Source organism: Polypterus senegalus, chromosome 4, assembly GCF_016835505.1.
Source record: "Polypterus senegalus isolate Bchr_013 chromosome 4, ASM1683550v1, whole genome shotgun sequence".
In the NCBI taxonomy this organism is placed as follows: domain Eukaryota; kingdom Metazoa; phylum Chordata; class Cladistia; order Polypteriformes; family Polypteridae; genus Polypterus; species Polypterus senegalus.
Genome location: NC_053157.1, coordinates 110,647,044 through 110,667,879, shown reverse-complemented (window position 1 = coordinate 110,667,879; position 20,836 = coordinate 110,647,044). Strand labels below are relative to the sequence as shown.

The 20,836-nt window shown below is 38.8% G+C and overlaps 1 protein-coding gene across 1 annotated transcript in view; it reads right to left on the bottom strand.

Moving 5' to 3' along the window:
• Nucleotides 1-16,997, bottom strand: part of exosc9 (exosome component 9) — an 85,038-nt gene extending 68,041 nt beyond the window's left edge. The window contains exons 1-5 of the mRNA XM_039751146.1: nt 16,863-16,997; nt 15,827-15,921; nt 13,999-14,118; nt 5,636-5,738; nt 1,631-1,768 (exon numbers count right to left, since the gene is read on the bottom strand). Coding sequence (XP_039607080.1) covers nt 1,631-1,768; nt 5,636-5,738; nt 13,999-14,118; nt 15,827-15,921; nt 16,863-16,928 — 522 coding nt within the window. The 5' untranslated portion in view covers nt 16,929-16,997. The remainder of the gene's footprint in view (nt 1-1,630; nt 1,769-5,635; nt 5,739-13,998; nt 14,119-15,826; nt 15,922-16,862) is intronic.
• Between the last annotated feature and the right edge of the window lie 3,839 nt (nt 16,998-20,836).

The following is a 20,836-nucleotide window of genomic DNA, read 5'->3' as shown; positions in this document are numbered from 1 at the left end:
ATATATATATATATATATATATATATATATATATATATATATATATAGATATATATATATATATATATATATATATATATATATATAGAGATATATATATATATATATATATATAGAGATATATATAGAGATATATATAGAGATATATATATATATATATAGATATATAGATATATATATATAGATATATATATATATATATATAGATATGACAAAAACACTCATATACAACAAAACAATTACATTAACAATCATCTTACGTTATTTTTAAAATGTTTCCTTTTCTTTTTCATAACTTCTTTAAACACACTACTTCTGCTGTGCGAAGCGCGGGTATTCCGCTAGTTTTTGAATATATATATTTGTACCTTTTGTGAAAATGTTTCTTTGATATTTGGACTTCATGCTTCATACATTATATAGTTTATGCCTACATTTTGTCATCTACTACTAGAATATAAAAAACGTTTATGTTTTAACAATGTGTTTACATAGATTACTGTAGAAACGGAACAGACAAGAAATGCGTGTGTTCCAAATAACGATCTTTTATTTCCACTCTAAAACTTCACTTCACGCCCAGATACTCAATCAAGGCATGAGCTGAGAGAAGTTCGTGCACGTTCTAAATTGGTGGGGGGATGGAATAGCCGGCTGCTTCTAGATTCTCTTTATCAGCACATTTAGAGGACAAAGGACGCTGGCTGAGAGGTGTGAAGGGATTTAAGAAGCGATTTAAGGTGGGACGGATTTACGAGTTTTTTCGTAGGCTCTGGTAATTCTAGTGTTAATGGAATTTAAAAATTCTGTAGGATAATGAACAAATCGTTGTGCTCTAAAATGGTATTTATTGAAGTGCATGTCCGAGACAGTGCGTCAAATAATTTGAGCACCAATTGATTAATTTTATGCTTCCCCCTCCCTCCAGCCCACAGCCTTTTTCTTTGCACTTATAAATCGCTGCCGTAAATGAACTATGATACTTGGAGCGATGAGAGAAGTCTTATAATCAACCGGAATGTTCAAGCAAATTATGGAAAAAAACCACGGATCTAAATCCGTTAAGTAGTTCTCTTGTCAAAAGCGGATAGACATACAGACCCAACTCAAATGGAGGCTGACACGCAAGTAAGGATGGCCAAACATGGCTCCCTACTCCTGATGTCCAACCTCCCCCTCCCCTCGGCCTGCAGTCTGTCTCTTAGATCTGCATAAATAAATCGGTGCTGCAACTGAACTGTGATACTTAGCACGATCAGGGAAGCCACGAAATCAACCGGAATGTTCAAGCAAATTGTAGAAAAAAAAAACAAAAAAACCCCAATCTAAATCCATTAAGTAGTTTTCTCGTGAAAAGTAGACAGATATACAGACAGACAAACGTAGGATTTTATACATAGAGATGTGCATTCTTGTAAAGATTTATCTTCTGATCAAATTTCTTCATGAACTTCAGCCAGATAAAAAAATGTAACAATTCCCTAAATAATAATCTCACCATACAACAATATTCCAATACTTTATATTCTGAGACCAACATTGTATGGAAAAATATTGCTGACAGTTAATTCTAAGCCTATTACACATATAAAAGAGTTGTTTGCAAACAAAAATCAAGTTAAACACATACCACAGTGACCTCTTCCCCTATGACAGACACATCTGGCCTTCTGAAATGGCACAGTGCGGTTATAGCTGCAATGCTTGCTGTATCCATAATGTTACCATCGTGATTTAGCAAATGCAAGTCTACCCGGATCTGCCACACCTATAAATTAAATGAAGTGTTAATAACATGCACAGTAAACCTCATAAATATGCAGCCAACAGATATATTAAAATATATTACAAGAAACATTAAATCATACACAATTCATCTGTAAACGGTCAGAAAATTGAGGTAAATATAATGTTTTTAAAGATCTAATTCTATGATCACCTTTTCGAAACTTGTTATCTCAGTAATAGGTACAGTAATTTGCTATAAATCATGGTTATATGAATCCAGGAGTGCATCATCTTATTATGTCTCTAAACTGGGAATTCTACAAACGTTGCCTGTGACTTGATACCCTGTTCATAAAAATAATGAAGAGGCAATTTCAGTGGAGTCACAAGCTTGGAACCAACTTTGTGACAAATATGATGACAAAACTTTCACTTCACAAATACAGAGACCAAATGGCACATAGCAGCATGCTTAGAACCCACAACTATTAAATGCCTTCATACCCACTGAACAAAGCAGAATTTATTGCTGTACTCACAATTAGTTGGGTAATTCAGCAATTGGCAGAAGTCTGTTCAACCAGAACAGATACTCTACTTCATCTTTTTAAAATTTGGGCAACAATGTCCCCGTCTGACAAATTGAAACTAATTTCTTCAAATTCCACATAAATATTTATGTTAAACAAGCCTACTATACAATATCCATTTTTCGGAAATTCTGACTTGATTTTATCTACCTCTTAACTACCACAGTGAATCTCAGCTACAGAGATGGATCCAGTTCTACCAGATACATCTGGCAAATCATTCCTTCACAGATAGAGAACCCACCAGATTTATGCAGGTTATGCAATTTGCTCCTACTGCAATATCTTCATTTACTGCTGATCTGTTCTTCTTGAGTCAGTTTGTCTGGTTTACTAGATCTTCTCTGAGACAATGTAAAAAGCATTCTCCATGAGCGCAGGTATTTTACTACATTTACTATTACACAGTTTCCTTCCTGCCTTTTCAGCAAAAATCTATGCCCCTTTCTGTAAACACTTAATGGTAAGCTGCATTCTTCAACTTGACAACTATTGTTGCATTCCCAATGTTGCTGGTTCGTTTGGAAACATGTAACTCCTCTCATAGAAAGAGAAAAAAAATCCACCAGAGGACATAACTGAATTCTCTCTGAGCACAGATATTTGTTAGGGACAATCTCACCACTGGTTTGTGGTGCTTTGGGTCTCCTAAGAAGGACCACATGATATTGCAAAGGGGTGAGCCAGCTCTCCTACATGTGGCGAACATATGATAACTCAAGATCTCTCTTCATCTAAAAGTGATTTATTGGATTTCCACTCAAGGTATTCTATCATGGAGTAGACTTATACATATTGTGTAAAATGGGTAGTATGTGATCAGCACAGAAGTCTAATAGCAATTCATCACTTGAATTAGGAGCAGTCCTACTCTACCTACTAGTCAAAATATATTTGTTACTCGCAATGTGAGTAATGAAATTTTCCAGTAGAATCAACAGCATGCCATTCAGTCACCAACATTTATCATAAGATCTATGTATCTTGTGGCACATTTTATGCCACACACTGCACTTTGCATTTTGATCAAAGTACTAAAGCTTGTTAATTTATGACAATTAAGAACGATATAAGAACTTACATGGTTTTTGGTCAACACTAGACGGGCCTTTGGATAATTCTTTTTTTAGTAATGGTTTCTTTTTTACCAACTTTACATACTGGCCAGTGTTCTGCAGAACTCTCAATTAATAAAGTTTATCCACTCTAATCTAAAACCTGACTGGTGCCATTTTATTTCACTTTAATCCACTAAACTTTCAAGATGTCTCTAGGCGAGTGCAGGCCTCAGAATGGTTTACCAAAAATAGAAGTTTCTGTGGCAATTGTTTTGTGGGCAGTGTTAGGAAAGATTAATGTACATTCCAGTTCTTGACCATCAAGCCAAAAGTGTTCGGAGGCAGACAAATACCATTACATAAATATTGTACTAAAGTAAAGTTTACAAATAAATTATAGGATTTTTAAAAATTAATACTTAAGTGCATTTTAAGGAAATGATCCCTCAAATTTAGGAGCCAAGGATTCCTAAAACTTATGTTTTTTGCCTAGAAAAAGTTACATTGACTTTACTTGAATATGGTGGTGGCACAGACTGAGTTAACAATGACTTTATTCCATATCTTAAAACTTAAAAAAGTTCACATACTGGATATTTCAGGTGATGACTTGTGTATTAACTTATGTATGCTGTTAAACAGGTATCACGTCCTGGTGAGCTGAATGACTTCAGGCCTGTCACCCCAACGTCACATGTGATGAAGACCATCGAGTGCTGCTGCTTTACCACCCGAGGCCACAGGTCTGCCATGCCCTCGACCCTCTGCAGTTCGCATACCAGGAGAATGTGGGAGCGGAGGATGCCATCATCTACATGCTACACTGATCCCTCTCCCACTTGGACAGAGGCAGTGGTGCTGTAAGAATTATGTTTCTGGACTTCTCTAGTGCCTTCAACACCATCCAACCTCTGCTCCTTTGGGACAAGCTGATAGAAATGGGAGTAGATTCATACCTGGTGGCATGGATCTGTGGACTATCTTACAGACAGACCTCAGTATGTGCGTCTCGGGAACTGCAGGTCAGACATTGTGGTCAGCAACACAAGAGCGTCACAGGGGACTGCAATTTCTCTGGTCCTGTTCAGCCTATATACAATCGGACTTACAATACAACTGAGTCCTGCTACGTGCAAAAGTTTGCGGACAACACTGCTATTGTGGGCTGCATCATGAGTGGGCAGGAGGAGGAGTATAGGAACCTAATCAAGAAATTTGTTAAGTGGTGCGACTCAAACCACCTACAACTGAACACCAGAAAAACCAAAGAGCTGGTGGTGGATTTTAGGAGGCCCAGGCCCCTCCTGGACCCCGTAATTATCAGAGGTGACCGTGTGCAGATAGTGCAGACCTATAAATACCTGGGAGTGCAGCTGGATGACTAATTGGACTGGACTGCCAATACTAATGCTCTGTGCAAGAGAAGACAGAGCCAACTATACTTCCTTAGAAGGCTGGCGTCCTTCAACATCTGCAATAAAATGCTGCAGATGTTCTATCAGACGGTTGTGGCAAGCACCCTCTTCTAGATGGTAGTGTGCTGGGGAGGCAGCATAAAGAAGAGGGATACCTCACGCCTGGACAAACTGGTGAGGAAGGCAGGCTGTATTGTAGGCACGAAGCTGGACAGTTTGACATCTGTGGCAGAGCAACGGGCGCTGACCTGGCTCCTGTCAATCATGAAGAATCCACTGCATCCACTGAACAGTGTCATCTCCAAAAAGAGGAGCAGCTTCAGCGACAGCTGTAACTGTCTTGCCCCACTGACAGACCGAGCAGATCGTTCCTCCCCCACACTATGCGACTCTTCAATTCCACCCGAGGGGGTAAACGTTAACATTATACAATGTTATTGTCCGTTAAACCTGCCTCGCACGCTCCACCTTGCATTTTTTAACTTGCACTGCATTTTTAATCAGTCTTTAATTAACATGGTTTTGTTTTTATCAGTATACTGCTGGAGTCTGTGAATTTCCCCTTGGGGATTAATAAATTATCTATCTAAATAGCTACATTTGTTTTTAAAAATAACCTGTTTGGCATGGTGTCCCATAAAGTTGAACTGGAGTTTACAATAAAAATACATATAGGAACAAAACCTGTTGTGCCATTTAGACACTAACAGCATATTGAACATTTGGTCTGAATACTTTTGTAAGGTATCATTTTAATAATAATAATAAAAAAAAAAACAGTATTTAAAACCAAAACAAAAATCAGACATGCATAAATGTATTTGATAAAAATGTATTTTTGTACCTTTTCTCCAGATACAACACATAAAGATTCTGTGTCAATACACTTAGAATTTCGGAAACATCGCTCCAGTAGTCGATTTAACTTCACAAGCAGCTCAGAATGTCTATAGAGTGAAAGAAAATAATTACATATTCCATGAAGACAGTTTAGCACTAATGCACACAATCTATCCTTTGGAAAAGTAATTCTCACATATGCAATGACTGACTATTGACAAAAGTGATTAAAAAAAAATTGCAATTAGTTCTTTTGTTCATTTACTTTTTAAATCACCTTTTCCAATATACTGGTTTTCACTGAATTATCAGGCAAAAGACTGAAACAAACCTTGGACAGGGTAGAAGGCTCTCACAAGTCACATTCCACCAGACCTGCATTCAGACATGAAACAGCCTCAGAAATGGCTTTGTAACTTTTCATGATTGGTATGTTCCAACAACATTTTTCTGCATCTGTTCTGGAATTTCCTTTGATCGAAGAACAGTGTTTTATAAACCTTGCTATGACTACTCCACTCTCATAACGGTCCAATAAAACAATCAAAAAGAAAACATTAAGAGAAAGTGCAGCACCTAGTAAATGTTTGTGTCTTTTTAATTAAATTAATATGCTCAAGTTCAAAAATCTCAGTACATAAACAAGGAACAGTGTGGATCAGAGTAAATGCATTTTAAAATATGTGTATCATGGATAGTATAAAATTGCGTAAATTTGTAATATAAACATGGAAACATTTAAATAAAATACCACAACCATTCAAATGTCAATTGTCTGGCCAAGTTAGAGGACATAATCCTGATAACAGCATAATGAGCAAATAGAGGACTGCATCTGCAGATGCAATGCTTGCTCAATTATAGTAGATTGTTTAGTACTTGGTACTGGTATAGTATGGCTAATGCTACTCTGTTATCTGTCCGTGCTCTAGTGAATTTACATCAATTGTCTTATTTTGTTGACAGAACTGGGAAATATTATTTATAAAATATACACACAAAAATGTTATTTTATATACTGTAGAAGTTTGCTAGAGAGCATTTGGATGATCCAGAAGAGGATTGGGACAATGTCATATGGTCAGATGAAACCAAAATAGAACTTTTTGGTAAAAACTCTTATTTGTCATGTTTGGAAGAGAAAGAATGCCGAGTTGCATCCAAAGAACACCATACCTACTGTAAAGCATGGGGGTGGAAACATCATGCTTTGGGGCTGTTTTTCTGCAAAGGGACCAGGACGACTGATCTGTGTAAAGTAAAGAATGAATGGGGCCATGTATCATCAGATTTTGAGTGAAAACCTCCTTCCATCAGCAAGGGCATTGAAGATGAAACATGGCTGGGTCTTTCAGCATGACAATGATCCCAAATACACCGCCTGGGTAACGAAGGAGGGGCTTCGTAAGAAGCATTTCAAGGTCCTGGGGCCTCATGTATAAACGGTGCGTACGCACAGAAATATTGCATAAGAACTTTTCCACGTTCAAATCGCGATGTATAAAACCTACACTTGGCGTAAAGCCACGCACTTTTCCACGGTACCTCATACCTTGTCGTACGCAAGTTCTCCACTCGATTTTGCAGACTGGCGGCACCCAGCGTCAAAGCAGTGCTACTGTTCCTGTGTGGTTACACCTTATTTTCCTGACGCGGCTTTAGAAACACACTGAAACTAACCGCATTTTGTTTATTAGTGTAACGCATCTGATTGTAATTAACTTGTAACAATATAATGGTCCAGGGAACAGTCATAGTATTCCAAATACCATAACTGTTTTAGCATTGCTACTCTCACTTCTTCTTTTAGCTCCTCCCGTTAGGAGTTGCCACAGCGGATCATCTTTTTCCATATTACTCTCACTGCACCACTCAGAGTATTTATATCACTGTATCCAAGTGTGAATCACAGCAGCAGCTGATCGGAAAGAGAATTATCGGTATACAGCTTCAAGGACACGCTGTCTCAGCCACTGCAAAACGTTTAAAAGCCTTTCTTGTACGGACCTTGCGATTCAGAAACAGTTTCATCCCAAGAACTTTAAATGCACTCAATCAATTGCACCTTGTAGAACTGTTTGTACTTATAAGTACAATCACCCCACTGTAAACTTGAACTATAGTTATAATATCGTACAACCTGAGCCACTTTATAAAGCGCGTATTTACATATGATGACGATATCATTTTTAAGGCGAAATGCAGCAAAATATGTTTATTAAATTATACAGATAAAACTTTAACTTCATTTAAATAATATATATTCTTCACTGGGAGTGTCGTGAAGGATAGAATAATTAAACATGTACTATGAAGATATTTCAATGTTCCTTAAACGTTTTGAAGAATCGGCGCTAAGCTTACAGATGGCTTAACTTCTATTACAGAGCTGATTGTGTGGTGATTGAGTACTTGGGGAAAGAAAAGCAAGGACTGCAGTGCCGGCTATGCCAATATATATTGAATATAAAACAGAAAGAGAAAATAACAACACAGCTAAAAATGCAGCGACAAATTTCGGCAAAAGTTAAATGCTTGTGTCATGAGCACGAGGCGGCTATGCAGTGTCTGCAACGGACATGGCCATCCACCATGCATAAGCTACCTTACTGACATTGGCGGGCGAAGGAGCCACCAATTCTTCCTCTGCCCAGTGCCACCACAAGCCTAGAGCCTAGAGTTGACATTTCGTGCCTTTTCCCCACAGTATGCCTTTTTTTCTCTGTACCCTAATAAGCTTTGATATGACACTCACACAGTGGGCTACAACTCGCCTTTTCACGGCGACTTTGATATGTGACTTCTTTTTTATTGCCGGTACTGTGCGATTTTGTGAACTTGAGCTTTCAAGTTTCTCCAGCACGCTATGTCACTCGATCAACTTCCTTTTGTTGATTATACCACGGTTTATTTGAACAAATAGTATGTTTTTCCTTTGCCTCCATTTGGTATTCGCTGAAATTCTTATATTTCACCCCGTGCTTTTCCCATTGTCTTTTCACAGAAGGCTGAGCTTAAGGGCGATTTATATTGATTTGCATATTCAAAGAGGCGTAATTCTGGGAGGAGTTGGGGCGTTACATAAAGCGTGTGATCGGGATTTATGTCGCTGATCGGGATTTATGTAGCGGAAGAACGTGGAAGTTGGAGTAAGCAAAGATTCCTGCATCTGGATTTTTCTGTGCGTAAGCACATTTCGGCTTTTATGCTTACGCCATGTTATAGTGCGAGTTCTACGCACGGCGTTATACATGAGGCCCCTGGAGTGGCCTAGCCAGTCTCCTGACCTCATCCCCATAGAAAATCTTTGGAGGGAGTTAAAAGTCCGTGTTGCCCAGTGACAGCCCCAAAAACATCACTGCTCTAGAGGAGATCTGCATGGAGGAATGGGCCAAAATACCTGCAACAGTGTGTGAAAACCTTGTGAAGACTTACAGAAAACCTTTGACCTCTGTCATTGCCAAAGGGTATACAACAAAGTATTGAGATGAACTTGTGCTATTGACCAAATACTTTTTTTCCACCATAATTTGCAAATAAATTCTTCAAAAATCAGACAATGTGATTTTCTGGATTTTTTTTTTTTATTATTTTGTCTCTCATAGTTGAGGTATACCTATGATGAAAATTACAGGCCTCTCTCATCTTTTTAATTGGGAGAACTTGCACAATTGGTGGCTGACTAAATACTTTTTTGCCCCACTGTATGTATGTATGATAGAGAGAGAGAGAGATATCTCTCTCTCTCTCCATCCATCCTCTTCCGCTTATCCGATGTCGGGTCGCGGGGGCAGCAGCTTAAGCAGAGAGGCCCAGACTTCCCTCTCCCCGCCACTTCTTCCAACTCTTCCGGGAGAATCCCAAGGCATTCCCAGGCCAGCCGGGAGACATAGTCCCTCCAGCGTGTCCTGGGTCTTCCCCGGGGCCTCCTCCCGGTTGGACGTGCCCGGAATACCTCACCAGGGGGGTGTCCTGATCAGATGCCTGAGCCACCTCATCTGACTACTCTTGATGCGGAGGAGCAGTGACTCTACTCTGAGCCCCTCCCGGATGACTGAGCTTCTCACCTTATCTTTAAGGGAAAGCCCTCCTTGAACCGTCACCTTATCGTGGTGGTGGGGTTTGCGTGTCCCAGTGATCCTAGGAGCTATGTTGTCCGGGGCTTTATGCACTTGGTATGGGCCACCCAAGGCAAACTGGTCCTAGGTGAGGGATGAGACAAAGAGCGGTTCAACAAACCTCCGATGAAGAATAAAAACCTTGGACGACGTTTTTTCCTTGCCTGGATGCGGGTCACCGGGGCCCCCCACTGGAGCCAGGCCTGGAGGTGGGGCTCGATGGCGAGCGCCTGGTGGCCGGGACTGCACCCATGGGGCTCGGCCGGGCACCGCCCGAAGAGGTAACGTGGGTTCTCTTTCCCATGGGCTCACCACCTATGGGAGGGGCCAAGGAGGTTGGGTGCAGTGTGAGTTGGGTGGTGGCCGAAGGCGGGGACCTAGGCGGTCTGATCCTCGGCTCATCTGTCACCTCATATATATATATTTCTAAAGCGCAGCTGGTTTTATTTGATTCCATCTACTATATTTGTAAGCCCTATTCGAACAATGGATTGGCTGGCAGTGTTACAGTCAATTTGTGATGTTCATTATATAGTGATAACAAAGTTTCTATAGTTTTTAGCTATAGTGTAAAGTCCAACTTTTCCAAAGACCCTTCTGTCCTTGTTCAGCTATGGTGTTCAAAAGCAGAAACATCTCTTGTCAAACCTGTATGCTGCAGATGTGTACAGTTGGAAATAAACATAAAAGTCACATTGTGGTTCACAGATTTGTCTTTCGTTTGCTGACCACCTACAAAACAATTATAGTATGTTTTTAATTACTATTCTTTTAGGAATATTCATATGGTTGATCTTTATTTAGGAAGACTTTTTCTATTTATGGCCTTATTCTAGACAAGAACGTTGACATTTTTGCACTTGTTGAAATGTGGATCCCTTTAATTGATACTGGCATTATGACTTAGGCTTCCTTTGAATTTCCTTGACTTTCAAGTTGTTACCAATGTGATCAGTAGTTTTCCTGCCCACGTTTTCAAAAATATTGTCATTATTTTATTGGCCTCCTTTGGGAAGCAACAACACTGCCTTTTTAATGAATTTCACTCCATCTTCGCTTTGTCTTTCTACAGAATTCTCATTTTAATGGTTGACCTTTTCCTTGCCTAGCTCAGCTATATCCGATTTTAATTCATTATTGGTTACTTCTGATCTGGTTCAAGTTGTTCACTCTCCTACTTATGTAAAAGGAAACGTTTTAGATTTAATTATTGTAAGAAATATTAATATATTAGCTGTAACCATTTTAGATGAATGCCTGTCTGATCTTTTTCTGGTACAAGGGTGAAATTGATGTACCACTTCCTAAACGGTTAAATAAATGTTTCTTTTTGATGATGGAAGAAAGTTTCTTAGGCGACTGTTGCAGAGGTCTGGTTAAACTCTGGCCTAATTAGTAATTCAAAATGTTTAATGTACAGATAGAAACCAGTGTCTTGATTGTTACAATATGACTTTATGGGCTATATCAGACAAAACTGCATTATATGACATACTAGGCATTCTTCTTGGATCACAAATAACTTCAAATTAATAAAATCACATACACATAAAACTAAAACTAATTTACTGTTCTAGACAAAATTCATAAGCAGCATTGGATGAATAAAGTAAAAATATATAGGAAGACATTAGGGCTTGATAAAATTAAATAACATTCTTCACTTATTTCAGCAAATGAAGAGAGAGGATTTGATTTTTCCTCCACGATAAAGTCTCCTTTCTCCTCAAAAATCTTATGCAGTCCCTGCTTCCTCTGATGTTGCCTGTCAGGATTTAATGGATTACTTTATAAACAGGGTTAATACTTTTCAAAAAGGTAGCGAGATGCCATAAATCCTTCAGAATTTTAGATGGCATTACTAAACCTGAAGTGGAATAGTTCTACAGTCCAAAGGGAGGTACTTTAGGGGAAAGACAAGCACCATGCAGGCCTGCTCACCTGGGGCCTCATGTATAAACGGTGCGTATGAATGTTTCCATGTTCAAATCGCGATGTAGAAAACCTAAACTTGGTGTAAAACCATGCACATTTCCACAGTAGCTCATACCCTGGCGTACGCAGGTTCTGCAGACTGGCGGTACCCAGCCTCAAAGCAGTGCTACTGTTCCAGTGTGGTTACCCTTTCTTTTTTAGATCCACATCCCTGACGCGGCTTTATAAATACACTGAAATAAACGGCATATTGTTTATTATTTTAATGCATCCGATTGTAATTAACCTGTAACAATATAATTGTCCACAGAATGGTCAAACTATTCTAAATACCATAGCTGCTTTAGTGTGGTTACTCTCACTGCAACCTCTTGTTTCAGTTGCTCCCATTAGGGGTTGCCACAGTGGATCATCTTTTTCCATATTACTCTCACTGCACCACTTGGAGTATTTATATCACTGTATCTGAGTGGGGAATCACAGTTGTACAGCAGCTGATCGGAAACAGAATTATCAGTATACAGCATCTAGCACATGCTGCCTCAGCCATGCTGTCTATTGAACTGCTCTCATACAGCAAACGCTTCAGAGCCTTTCCTGTACAGATCTCGTGGTTCAGAAACAGTTTCATTCCAAGAACTATAAAACGCACTCAATCAGTCCATCAAGTGCTCCCTGTAGAACTGTTTGTACTTAAAAGTACAATTAACTCACTGTAAACTTGTGATACAATTACAATATTGCACAACTTGAGACACTTTATAAAAGCACGTATTTACATATGATGACAATATCATTTTTAAGATGAAATGCAGCAAAATATGTTTATTCTACAGATACAACTTTAACTTAATTTAAATAATCTATATTGTTAATAAACAAACAAACAAACAAACATGTGAAGACACGGTGTCGCAATGCTAGCAAGGAGTTGGCACTCTGTTCATGGATTGTTCCTGCCTCGTGCTGTATTCTTGCTGGGACTGGCGCGACACTGGAAGGATAAATGGATTGAATAATTAAACATGTACTAAGAAGATATTTCAATGTTCCTCAAAAGTTTTGAAGAATTGGCGTTCTAAGCTTACAGATGGCTTAACGTTTATTACTGAGCTGTTTGTGTGGCGATTGGGTATTTGGAGAAAGAAAAGTAAGGGCAGGAATAGGAGGTTAGTACGTTTGAAAGAGACAGTACTGCTGCAAAAAATTATTTCATTGAAGGTCGCGCATGGCGTAGCAAGCATCTTGAATGAGGCATGAACAATCACTGCGCCACCGTATTCCCATGTTTTAATAACATGCTTTAACTCCTATCATGAAAATGATATCAAGTATACATCTCAGTATATTAAATTATCCAGGGAGCTGTAATATCTCAAATGTAATGGATTCTGTGTTCTGTCAGAGGAAGAGAAAGCCGGTTTAATCAAGTAGTGATTCACATACATACAGCACATAAAAGTTCAATTACAAAACAAAGCATTTAACGTGCTACTTTAGTTACGATGGGATTTGAGAAACTAGCAAATTAAACGATTTTAAGATGAAGTTTATGACGTTTTACTTTAATGACAAAATAAACTACGCGATTAAATTTAGAGATTAAAGTTGACATTTCGTGCTTTTTCCCCCCAATATGTGCCTATTTGTTTTCTCTGTATCCTAATAAGCTTTCATATGAAACTCAGACGGTGGGCTACGACTTGCCTTTTCACGGTGACTTTGATATCCGACAACTTTTTTTATTTTGGGCACGGTGCGACTTTGCGAACTTGAGCTTTCGAGTTTCTCTGACACTCTGTCACTCTATCAACTTCCTTTTGTTGTTTATACCACTGTTTAAACCAACAAATAATACGTTTTTCCTTGCCTTCACTTGGTATTTGCTGAAATTCTTCTATTTCCCTCGTGCTTTTGCTATTGCCTTTTCACAGAATGCTGAGCTGAAGGGCTATCTATATTGATTTGCATAGTCAAAGAGGTGTAAATCTGGTAGGAGACGGGGCGGGGCAGCAGGCGCGTGCACGTGTGTTACTTTTCACGGTGACTGGGATTTATGTAGCAGAAGAACGTAGAAGTTGATGTTCGCACAAATTTGTTTTGTGTGTAAGCACATTTCCGCTTTTGTGCTTATGCCATGTTATAATGTGAATTCTACGCACGGTGTTATGCATGAGACCCCTGATCATTGTGGGTATTAGAAAAATTTCACCTTGAGAATAAAGGTTTAAAGTCACCTCAGAGATGTATATACACACCAAAATATTATATACTCTATATGAACAGCAGGTAACTGTATAAAAACAATATATACCTGCCAGGTTCAAATGATGGTGATGCCATTGGTGAAAGTTCTAAGTTAAAGAACAAAACTCCCTCTGTTGGACGATTACTCTTTGGAGCAACAAGTTCACATGACACCTGTGCCAAAACTCTAATAAAACACAAAATGATGAAAATGTTAGCAATTAAAACACAATTTAGGATTTTAATCTGCTTTTGCATTTTTTCTGCAACACTGTATTATAATAAGCAAAGAAAGGATGAAGGACAGAACTTTGAAATTTTTATATTTTGATAGCATGGATTCATTTGAAAAATAACAACTGCAACTTTATTTATTTATAACATCTTATACACTTACATGCAACTAAATGTGCTTTCCACAGACTAATCAAAAAAAACAAAGATTTACCAAATTTACTTGATTATCATTAATTAAATACTACGATTTCTTTTTTTTTTTCAAATTCTATTGATTGTATTGTAATCACACAACATTTCATACAAATAGATCATTTTTAACAAAAATAGGATTGAAAACAAATCAACCCCCACCCCTGAGAAAGAGAGCATGGCCAGCAGAGTAAAACTTAAAGCTAGTAAAAATAAGAAGATGAATTAATAAGTGAATAATAATAAATGGAGAAGAAAACAAGAAATCGGGACAGAATCTGATTACTCAATACTATGATCATTTTTAATAAATGTTAAATATAGTATACTAAATTCAAAATCAACCAGGTATTGTTAAGCAAAATTTAACCACTAAAGTGCATAACAAACCTTCACCTCATTAGAAAAAAGGTTTTCTAATTAAAACATTTATACATTTACACATTAAGGTTGACAACAGAACAACCAGATTTAATTACTATACAGGGTATATAAAAATAAATATAGCATGTATCTACACTTTACCTAGGCAACCCATTTAGCTGTAAGTTTGATGTTATTAAAGTCAATGAAAAAATACAAAGACAAATAAAACAGTCGTTAGCGGTTTCATTTGAATTAGGATGTAAATGAAGTTCTTGATTCCTGAATATGAATGTTTGACCAGCTGACACGGAGGAGAAGAAAACAAAAAACTCCTATGATGGCCATAGGAGAAAAATAAACCCCTGGATGGCCATAGTTAGAAGATAGAAACAAGCAAATCAAATAGTAAGCCAGATGGCGACCAGTTTCTTTATAATGAAAGTCAGAATAACATAAGCAAGCTGGTTGCCATTCACATGCTGTCAGGCTAAGCCTATATAGATTTTCAGGACATCACAAATCTTACATTGTGAAAACTATGACTTTCCAATAATTCTCCAAGATCATTTCAATATGGTCTTAAAAATTAGTTGAAGATAATAGATCAGGCCAAATTCAAGGTTCTTGAATGCCTAGTTTCTGTTTGTTTACTTTACTTTCAACAGCTCATTATTACCTTCCACCTTAATGTTTGAATAATTGGCTTGATACTGAATATAAATAGAAATTTTTGATTTTTTTTTTAACTAACCAATTGTTTTAAAATGTTCACTGTTACTAAAATGAGAAATATGATGACTGTGCAAGCTGATAAAAATATGATAGCATTGTTCTATGGTTATATTGTTCTCTTTTAATCCATGATTTTCTAGTGATAACAAATTACATAAAACTGCTCATTAAGTCAGTGATGTGAAATATGACATGCAATAAAAAACAATCCAAAATATGTAAGCAGTACAACTAGAAGAAAGAGAAATCAATATTCCTGCTACTACTTATTAGAAACACTGTCAATTTATGACAGAAACAGTAATAACTGACAACTCAAAGTGCAATTCCAATACAATTTAACCAAATAATATAATAAAAAGTCTTACTTAGTTTTCCCAAGCTCAACAATACAGCAGCCATAGTCAGTACCAAATGTTATCTTAATGTTTCTGTAATCAAATGTTTGCCTTCCATCGACGCGCTGCAGGAGGAAAAATGAAAAACACTGTGTCAGTTTGTTAAATTTCTTCATACTCTATACATGGTGTGTAGTACATGATGATTTTGAGCTTAATTGTACCTGTTTGAAAAGCTTGTAAAAGGGTACCACAATACTTACTCACCGATATTTCTGTATAAACATAATACACACATTAATCAATTTTCTTAAACCCTTATTACAAGGCATGGTCAGGGGAAGTGGAGTCAATTTTGCTCTCATTGGGAGCAAAACTTCTGCCAATCACGGACGGCGGGCCAGTTCACCTCTGAGCATACACTAAGCCAAACTTTACATATGCAAATAACCCTAAACATGTCTTTAGGATGTGGGAATAAACGGAAGTCCATGAAAAAAAACGACCCACAGGCAAGAATAATATGCAAACATTAGTCAGGCAGTGACCGGGCTGGGATTTGAACCCACGACTCTGGAGATGTTGAGTAGCACTTTTATTCATTGCAATACTATCACTTATAGTTACCATACAATAAATCAGATTTAACGATGGGTAAACCCGGAGAAAACAGCGGATTTTTAAGCAATTTCTCCCATTGACTAAATTTAGCTTTTAATTGGGACAGTCTTTTCACGATTTCAGGAACTTAAGTCATCACATTGCAGCGTATTCGCAAAGCCACAGCCCGCAAAGCACACTCCGTGAAAAATTCCTATAATTGGTTAAAAGGTGCACTTTTTAGAATGTCTAAAAGAATATCCAAAAAACAAAGACATTGGTACTTTTACTAGCATACAACACTAAGCGCCTCTTAATTTTAACAAAAAATTAGTGTACGTGTGTTTGGTTAATGAGAAATAAACAGTTTTCACTATGTAACCTTCTATAAAAACATCGATATTAACCATAAACTACTGAACTTCAGATGTTTAAAAATAAGTATAAATATTACAATAAACATTACCTTTTTCTCTGTGATAGCTTGTAGCAGAAAAAGCCTCTCACAGTTTGATAGCGGTGTCTCTTTCATTACTGTTCTTTATGACTTTCTATTCTATTGCGAAAACACATGGAGAAACACGGTGTTATGACGTAATAAAAGAGCGACGCAACTTTGAGCAGCCAATCATATTGCAGAGTTGGAATGGAGCCGCATAGACGTAGAATTACTGTACTGAGATGGGGAATTACTAGACGCCGCATGACCAGCAGCATCGTACGTCAACGTCGCCGCCATATTGCGAGTGGCACTGCTGTGGAGTGAAGTACTGTAATGGATAATGATGCCTCACCCATGTGCTGCTAGGGATTGTACAAACCGCTGTTTGCTCTAAACCAGATCCCGGGGGATTACATTTCAGAGGTAAGGCTGAATAATTTTTTCGGTTATATTTGGCAATTAGAAAATCCCATTTTATAATCTTAGCACTCAATGTCACTTTACAATAAAATTAAACAACATTGGTAAAATTAAAACAAGAGAATGATAAATCAAAAAGCAATATTTAGCAAATAAACAAAGATAACTGGCAGTAACAGTGCAGAATTCACAATTGTATGCCAGTCTGAAAAGATGTTTTGAGGGCAGTTTTCAAATGTGTTATTGAATCGAGCTGATGTATGTGAGAGAGAAGAGAATTCCTCAGTTGAGGAGCACTATGAGAGACGCTCGAGCTCCCATAGCACCGAGTCTGATGTGTGGTACAGAAAGTAGAGCTGCAGATGAGGATCAGAGTGAGCGAGAGGAGTGCAAGTCTATAGGAGATCAGTGAGGTTGTGGGGAGCTTTAAATGTTCAGAGCAGTATTTTGTATTGTATTCTGTAGTTAACAGGGATCCAGTGAAGTTGAGGAGATCACTACTTCACTCCACAGCAGTGCCATGCAAAACATGGCGGCGACGTTGACGAACGATGCTGATGGTCATGCTGCGTCTACCTATATATGTCTACTAGCCAACCTGCCGCGTACCATACGCCACATAATCAGGCAGTTTTTTTAATCATTTTTAAGCACATGGAGAAACTTAAGATTTGAAAAATCGGTAATGTAATAAATCAGCAAGAAAAGCAACATTGTAACAATGAACGGAACGAACCAACACACAATCGTCCGTGCGGCGCTCAGGCGCGGAGGGTGGAACGGGAGGAGAGGAGAAGGACGTCCACTCGCTCCCTCCGTCATGCTAGTCTTTTGATTTCTCATGCAACATGCACTGCCTGCTCATGTGCCCACCTCCAACTTGTCACTGGAGTCGTTGTCGTCTTTGTACAGTCCAGATGCACCTGTGACTCGTGTAGATTTTTCATTGCTCTGTGCGGTTTTGGCTGCCTTTCTATATATAATCCACCAAGACACCCGACCACGGTGGTAGCGAGGTGAGAGGGGGGTGTGTACAAAGTGCAGGAGCATCTAAGAAGACGCATGTTTGTTGCGCATGTGAATTGCTGTATGCAGCGTGTAAAACAGTTTGCTATGGTGCACACGGTCGTACGTTGTAACCGAAAACTCGGTTTTTAAAGACTGCTCACTTCATTGTGTATACGACTGTAGGTGAATGAAAAGATGCAGCTCTGGAGAGGGCAACATACAATACAGCATTTTACACGCTGCATACAGCGATTCACATTCGCGACAAATTGTTTTACACGCTGCATACAGCGGTTTACATCCGTGACAAACATGCCTCTTCTTAGATAGTCCTGTCGCGTCCACCCTCGGTCATGTGGTGCCTGTGTGAACCGGTCAGGCACAGAGAAGGTCAAGTGCCAAGAGAGCGTCTCGACTGTTGCAGGGTCTGCATTGGTGAAGCAGGTGAGACGGTAATGAAACAGAGGCACAGGGCTTATTGGTTTTTAAAGACTGCCTCCTTCATTGGGTTTTAAGCAATGCACGGAACGAACCAACACACAATCGTCCGTGCGGCGCTCAGGCGCAGAGGGTGGAACGGGAGGAGAGGTGAAGGACGTCCACTCCGCTCCCTTCGTCATGCTAGTCTGCTGATTTCTCGTCCAGTATGCACTGCCTGCTCATGTGCCCACCTCCAACTCATCACTGGAGTCGTTGTCGTCTTTGTACAGTCCAGATGCACCTGTGACTCATATAGATTTTTCATTGCTCTGTGCGGTTTTGGCTGCCTTTTTATATATAATCCAACAAGACACCCGACCACGGTAGCAGCGAGGAGGGAGGGGGGTGTGTACAAAGTGTAGGAGCATCTAAGAAGACGCATGTTTGTCGAGGATGCAAATTTCTGTATGTAGCGTGTAAAACAGTTTGCTATGGTGCACGCGGTTGTGTGTCGTAACAGAAAACTCGTTTTTTAAAGACTGCTCACTTCATTGTGTTTTAACCTCAGTTGTAAAGGAATGTTTTAAGGATCCCATGGGATACCCTTCGCAAACAGTTTTACACGCTGCATATGGCGATTCACCTCCACGAGAAATATGCTTCTATGAACAGTCAACGTGGGTCGGAGCTGCATGTGACCTCTACGACAGACGAATATAAATGACGCCGGTTTTTCTGTGTTGTCACGTCCGAGTTGGTGGGCGTGGCTCTGTGAGTTGTCGTCATATCCAATGGTCTTGGAGTTGGTGGGTGTGGCTCCTTCCTGCGTGCATCATAGGTGTCTCACTTGTCGGCGGCTTAGTGAATCCATGCCCCTTCTGGCGTGCTTTCCATGGTTGTCTTGCCTTATTAAATTATATATATAGATAGATGGTTTTGAAGGCATCGGTTACATTATAAAACCATCTAGATTGAAATTAAGATATGTCATCTATCCCTATTTTTGGAAGCGTATTAAGGCCATGGTGAAGATAAAAAATATGGACTTGGTGAAGAAAAAAAAAGTGTAAGTCAAGAAAAAAGTCAACATGTTGACTTTATTCTCGACATTTCCACTTTAAGCTCTCCGTATAGATTAAAGTCGAAATTTCCACTTTATAGTCATCGTTAATGTTGAGATTAAAGACAATATTTCCACTTTAATCTCAACATTTCCACTTCAAACGTTTTTTCTCTCTCAAGTTTAACTTTGCCATGTTGTAAACTTCATCTTAAAATCAATGTTTATTAGATTTTCTCAAACCTCGTCATAACTAATGTAGCACAATAAATGCTTTGTGTTTGCCCCGACCCAGTTGTTAATCACTTCTTAAACCAACTTCCCGCGATCACCACACAGAATACATTCACTTCATGATATTACTGCTCTCTGAACATTTAGAATGTTAAGATAAATACTTGATATCATTTTCATGATGAAATGCATTAAAGCATGAATAAAACATATGGGGGCACGATGGTGTGGCGGGACTGCTGCTGCCTCTGAGTAACAGGTCCCAGGTGTACGTTCAGTGTAGAGAACCTTTATGGCAGGTGTGACAAGGCTCCAAAAAGCTGGATGTATGAATGGGTATCACACTGGTTTAACTGAAATATTGTGTAAATATTGGGTTTGTGAGCTGGTGGTCGGAGACATGAACACAGAATTCAATGGATGTTCTTCTGAATGGGCTTTACTTATTGCAGGAGTGATGTCTCCGTCAAACTTACCAAACTCCCAGTTCCTATCCTTCCTTTTTCTTTCTCCACATAACCAATCACCACACAATAAGCATCTTTGTGAAAGTAAAACTAGCTATAAGGAGTGTTTGGAACTTTTAAGGAACTTTGAAAAATCATCGTTCTACATGTTAATTATGCCATCATTTCAGGGTCACGCCATTCCCAGCAAGCATCGTGCTCGAGGCAATAACAATTCCTGAACGCCAGTTCATCGCAGGGTCAATACGAGCAACACATACACTGTGGTCAATTTAGCATAACAAAACCCCATATCTTACTTGGCTTTGAAAGGAAATTGAATGACTCTGAGTAAACCTACCAGAGAAACATGTAAACTCAAGGCAGGGAACACCCAGGACCACCCTGCT